This window comes from Lissotriton vulgaris, chromosome 6 (assembly GCF_964263255.1).
Source record: "Lissotriton vulgaris chromosome 6, aLisVul1.2, whole genome shotgun sequence".
NCBI classification, from domain to species: Eukaryota; Metazoa; Chordata; class Amphibia; order Caudata; family Salamandridae; genus Lissotriton; species Lissotriton vulgaris.
Window position 1 is genome coordinate 1,000,250,903 of NC_141694.1, and position 6,000 is coordinate 1,000,256,902.

General features: G+C 40.5%; 1 protein-coding gene across 1 annotated transcript in view; it reads right to left on the bottom strand.

The window, feature by feature from the left end:
- The window catches only part of LOC147708326 (N-acetylglucosamine transporter UNC93A-like), a 30,016-nt gene extending 24,746 nt beyond the window's left edge, over positions 1-5,270 (bottom strand). Inside the window, exons 1-2 of the mRNA XM_086927041.1 lie at positions 5,155-5,270; positions 3,584-3,768 (exon numbers count right to left, since the gene is read on the bottom strand). Of these exons, the coding sequence (XP_086783167.1) occupies positions 3,584-3,679 (96 nt within the window). The 5' untranslated portion in view covers positions 3,680-3,768; positions 5,155-5,270. The remainder of the gene's footprint in view (positions 1-3,583; positions 3,769-5,154) is intronic.
- Positions 5,271-6,000: the final 730 nt, after the last annotated feature.

Sequence of the window (6,000 nt, forward strand, 5' to 3'; positions counted from 1 at the left end):
TGTATTTGCGTGACACTGATACATGAGCCCCAATGTTAACCAAGGTTTAAAATGCTGCTGCGAAGGAAGGCCCTCCTTCATCATGGGCTACGGTCTCGCCTTTGCAAGACTTAGAGCTATTGCTGCTGTAAACATAGAAGCGGACAAGTGCTGAAACATAAAGCACAGCACCGGTGTTGTAAAAATGAAAAACGGGCGCGGTGCTGAAATATAAAGAGTGGCGCTTGAGTACATAAAAGTTCTGCACATGGTGGCCCATGAAGCAGTCACTATTGTTATAAAAAATAAACATGGAAGAGGGCGCTGTGCTAAAACATGAAGCGCAGCGCCCATGCACATAAATGTTATGCGCATGCCAGCCCGTGAAGCGGGCGCCATGGCGATAAAAAATAAACATGAAAGTGAGCGCCATGCTAAAACATGAATGTGTCATTCATGTGCAGTAAAGTTATGCACGCTGTGTGCCCCGAAGTGGGCGCTGTGGTGATAAAATATCACTAGCAGGAAATAAAAGAAGTAGTCCCTAAATGAAACACATAAACACCTACAACTTGAGTAAACTGTAATTTGCCAGTACTCATTGGCATAAAACAGAAGTGATGTATCGGGAGAGCCAACCAATAAGGAGCCAGGAAAGAAGAGCAAACTGTTATTAGCCAGTGTTCCTTGGCATAAAATGGAAGTGATGTATTGGGAGCACCAATCAATGAGGAGCCAGAAAAGAAGAGCAAAGCATGAGCGAACCAATGGCAATCAGCAGGTGGGTTTACACTCCATATACTGATTACAGTAAGTCATACAGAGAATGCATGCACGCTGCCTAGGCTTGACCTAAAACTGGGGATAGAGAGAGTCCATCGTGTTATAGGTCTATTTCCCTCCTTGATTAGGTTGTCAAAATTCTGGGGGGGGGGGGGCTCTTGCTGGATAGATTATCAACTTTGTCCCGGGATTATAATATCTTTTCAGAGCTCCAACATGGTTTCGGAACCGGAATATGAACTATTGTCCAATGTCTGAAACTTTACTTAATCCTGAACAAATACACAGTGGAACGGGATCTGTCCAGTTAGACTCCATGGATTTAACAGTAAATTTTGAACAGATTAACCAGGTTAAACTTTGGAGAATCATTTTGGAAATGGGTGTAAACCATAATAGAGACTATTTCTTGAAGGATATCCTTGCCCAAATGACTGCCTCGGTTAGGTACACACCTGATTGTCAGTGCACAGAATATCTTAATACCAAGCATGGAGTCAGGTAGGGGTGCATCATGGCCCCCTTCTTATTCACCATATATATGAATAAACTTAAACAAATGTTGGTTGAAAGGGGAGATTATTGTCCAAAAGTAAAAAACGTCCCTTGCCCATCCTGCTTTAAGCAGGCAACTTTGTGCTCATGGCTAGAACGGCCAGGGGTCTCCAAACTCTTGTTATTTCATTTGTGAGTTTTATGGAAGAACTGGACCATAGCACCAATGTTAGTATGTTTCTAGACTTTTTATGATAGGCACACAGACTCTCACAAGGGGGAAAGATTTCCAGTATCTGGGTGTCCCTGCTTGATGACGATTTATGAAGGAACCCTTTATCTATTAAGGAGTTGGATCTTGTACGGACCAATGCAGCCACCTAAAAGTTCCTTCCAGATTGGACAGGAACCCAATTCTCCCACTGATACAAGTTTATCTAGCCAAACGTGTGTCTAAAGTTTGGTGTGGGAGTGCCATATAGGGTTATAGATCACATGACACCTTTCAGGTGGTAGAAAATGTAGTTTTGGGATGTCTTCTTTGCGTCCCTCAGAGCATCGCGTCACACATAATACACGAAGAGCTGGGAGTAAGCTAACTCTCTGATATTATAGCCCTTCACGCTCTTTATGTGGGATTGACATTTGGACGAAAGGAACCCATTTCAATAGAGTGATATTTGTGGACTGTCTATCTCTCGACCTTGCCCTAATAATTCCGTGGCTAAAGTATATCAAGATAGCCCTTCAGAACACGGGAAGGGGGGCCTGTTTCTCTTCCCAGATAAGATTGTAAAGGCAGATCGAGGCTGGGTCAGTTGCAATTTTGTGAGGCATGCACTACACGAGAGAGAGTCTCTGACCCTACTGAAAAGGTCGGAAAAGGATTATGCGCTGTTGAAAAGAAAATTAGGCATAGACCTTATCTGACTTGTGTTAGTACTAGCTACGTGCACATTTTGTTGACTAGATTCAGCCTTAATATGTTACCCCAAATACTTCCTTTCCCTCAGGGTTGGCATGATCCATCTTCTTTGGCACCCTGCGGCTGTGATCAGGTGTCTCCGCAGGACACCATGCATTTTACAATGTTTAGCAAGTTTTATTAGTTCCTGAGAAATACTTCTTTGGTCCCTCTTTTTAAAGCTCGTGATTTTAAACAAGTAGGGCCAGAACTTCTGTTTTTACAAATGCTCTCTGCGGACATTGTTTTTAATGTTGATAGTTTTTTAAAGGCTGTTGTCAGATCAAGAAAATCGATGTGGGATTGATTGTACCCTGGTACAGTGGTATGAATTGATCATGAATTTAATTTTTTGTATGCCTTTTACTTCATTGTGTAATTGCTGTAGGCTTTTATGTTTTTATTTCATTTTAACCGAATAATTCTTATTAATCAATCAATCAACAATCATACTTATTACAAATCATAAATAACACACTTCTCTCCATAGTTCATAAGACAATGTACAAAATCTTTTGTATGATGACTCGGTCCCTGGTCTGCAAAGAAAATCTAGAGCAATATCAAAATACAATGAGCAAGTACCAAGTTGATAATAATGGGTGTTCGCTATGCAAATGCTCATAACACAAAACAACATAAAATATGGAAATGCTGGGTAATTTCATACCATCTATTCAACGATGATTTATGAGGCATGGTATAAAGAGATGACTATAAAAATATATGTTTCATGAAGGATACTTTTACTGCACTTTTAGAAAACATTTGGAATAATCTGCCTGGCTTATTAGAGTCGTCCTGGAAAATATATATTTTGAAATGATTGTTCAAACCTCTCATGAACATTTGTAACTGTGCAAAATAGTTCTGGTAATAGTGCATCAAATAAAGCAATTTGAATAAAACACATTTCAGTTACCAATAGGGCGACAAAACTGGCTTTCCTTTCAAAAACCTCAGAAAGAGGAATGTGCTGAATCGAGCTTGCCAGAGGCTCTAGTGATCATAAAGCACAATACCAATCCCCAAAATAGTCAACTACAGCTATATCGTGACCATAGTATCGACTGCCAATATATCAAGGTAAGTGTAGTGTTGCTATTATGAAGTATTCAATTACAACATTTCAGAATCAATGTTATTACCCCAATATATTTTTTGGTTGATATTTTGTTCACAATATAGTGGAGCGACAAGCTGTGACCTACTTATATGCTACAACGGCACCTCATAGATAGATTACTGATCTGTGCAATTGGAAGAACTATCCAATGTAAATTCAGGACTGAGCAAGGGAGAAGGAAGTGGGATTATTACACATTTAAAAAGTGAAATTGAAGCATCACGTTTATGATTTACCTGCAAAATCTGAAGCCCTACATAGGCTATATAGAGGAATAACATTCCAAAGGAAAGGATAAATATATTCTTGAGGTGTGCAATTCCCATTTTCATGACACTTGTGATCAGCTCCGTACACTGTAATCTTTTGCTTTGTAGCCGCTTCGAGGTGGCGTTGATTCTCACTCAAGGATCAATTTACTCTGCAGAAAGGGAACAGAAATATGCGCTGTTATGAAAGTCGTATCACCTTTGTCACCATTTTAATTACAGTATTTATTGGAGGTTGTTGAATATGGGCAGTAATATCTGTTTTACGTGCTTTCTATCGGATACATTATAAATTTAGGAAAACGATTATGTTAATTAGAAAAGAGCTGCACAAAGAAATGCTTGCTGATCTGTTAATGCAGGCATCGTGTCACACTGGAAAACATATGTGCCACTGTAATGACCTTGATCCGAATTTGAAGTTTTAATTTAGAAGCATACGCCTTATATACGAGATAGTCATTGTAGGATTCAAATCTATGAACCGAATGCAAAAAAAAAAAAAAAAACGCATTCGCACGTTTCTACTCGCACATCGGTGAGGAGCGGGGGACTTTATCAGTATGTTAAAGTGTACATCTCCTGCACACAGGCAGGCAGCGTTCGCAAACGGAACCTGCTCCCCAAGGGAGGACTCGGCTGGCCGCAGACTGGCTGCTCAGCAAGTTTGGGTCAGTCCTTCCTTGAATGCCTTCAGGTTCGCCGGCTCGCTGCATAAAATGTCTTGCTATATACAGATTGCACGTTTACTTAAGTTTATGTGCAGAGCAGTCTACAATGCATAAAAGGATACTTTTGCCCCTCCCCCACCACCTCTCATTAAAACTGCATTGCACTGGTGGTACCGGTGCGATAATCTGTTGGCTGTGCCCCCCTCCACCGTACTAAACTCGTGGGCGGGGCGCTGTACCATTTGTGAATGCACTCTGAAACTTCCAATTTTAAGAGTGCAAGCTCAAATGGCGCCCTCTGTGATTGGTGCCCGGTGCGGCGCCATCGCCTGCACCATCCTAACAGGAGAAGGAAAACACGGAGCAGAAAAAGCATCTGCGGCACCCCTTTATGGATGAGAATACACGCGGATCAACAACTGTCACATCCTGGACCAAAGCCAGTCTTCGGGACAGGGCCAAATGCCATGCGCACATTGTTCGTACGTTCTGTCCATTTTGTGCACATGCACATTTGTCTGTGAATTCCACCATGCACTAAATACTAACTACACAGACAATATTTGTTAGGAATTGGGCCCACGGCGAAATAAAACGCTGCATTTCGTGGTTTAAAATCTCAGTGGAATTTATTTGTAAATAAATAGGTAGTAAAAAATATAATTGGCTGATACTAGCAGGTGAGCTGCTGATTCGAAGCAATGCAATCTAGGCACGTAACATTTTGAGAATTATCGATTTAAAACGACAATTGCCCTTTACTGAATAAACAGATTAAGGTTCACGTTAGGATTATGACGAAACGTGTGCCTTTCCTATGAGAGAAGGCACACCAATTTATCTTGTTATAATACAAATTGAACTTACATTTCTGTGAAGATGTCACTTCATGGTCCTCTCAGCTTATCAGACGATAGATAGTTTTGTGCAGGTTAAAAAGAATGGACGGACAAGGGAAGGTCTTCACGCAGATTGAGTCCTTATCACAGCCTTGCTAAAAGCTAGCATGCCTCCTTTATATCAAGCCATGCAGCACACACCCTAACATTAAAGACAAATTAAAAATAGAAAATGTTGGATGGCTACGCCTTCATCCATGTTCTTCCTGCATTGGGAAGTTTTATTTCATCATCAATTACATATATTATGCTCTGTCAACTTCCTATTTCATACAACGTGATTTGAAATATAGCCCTTTCCTGTTGCACCGTAAACATCTATTTTTAGCACACGGTTCAACAGTAAGACAAACAGACTACAGAATTACAGGTGGTGTGTATTCAATAATCTACGTTTTGTAATTATCATTGCCTTTAATGCTCTCTAATAATTTGTCAAATTTCAAAGCTGGTTAAAAGTTGTGTGTGAAAGGTCCATAGCTCTAAAACAGGGTTTGAATTGAAGACTTCCTAAGCCTTACTTTGAAAGTGTTTTTCGAAGTTAGATCTCAAGAGGCGAATAATATTGCCTGCTACTAGCATTAGCCTAACACCATACCACGTCTGTGAAAACATTTACCCCAAATCAATTGGCACTCAGCATTCTACCTGCAAATAAAGTGTAGTGTGCGCACAATGTGACACTCACATCTTTCCACCACTACCACTGGCAAAATCTTTCTTACCCCACCTCCCTGTCATGCCCATGAAATCTCATATTGCGGTTATATTGTCCAGGGCGTAGATTTTATTAACATTAAACCGGTTAATTCCA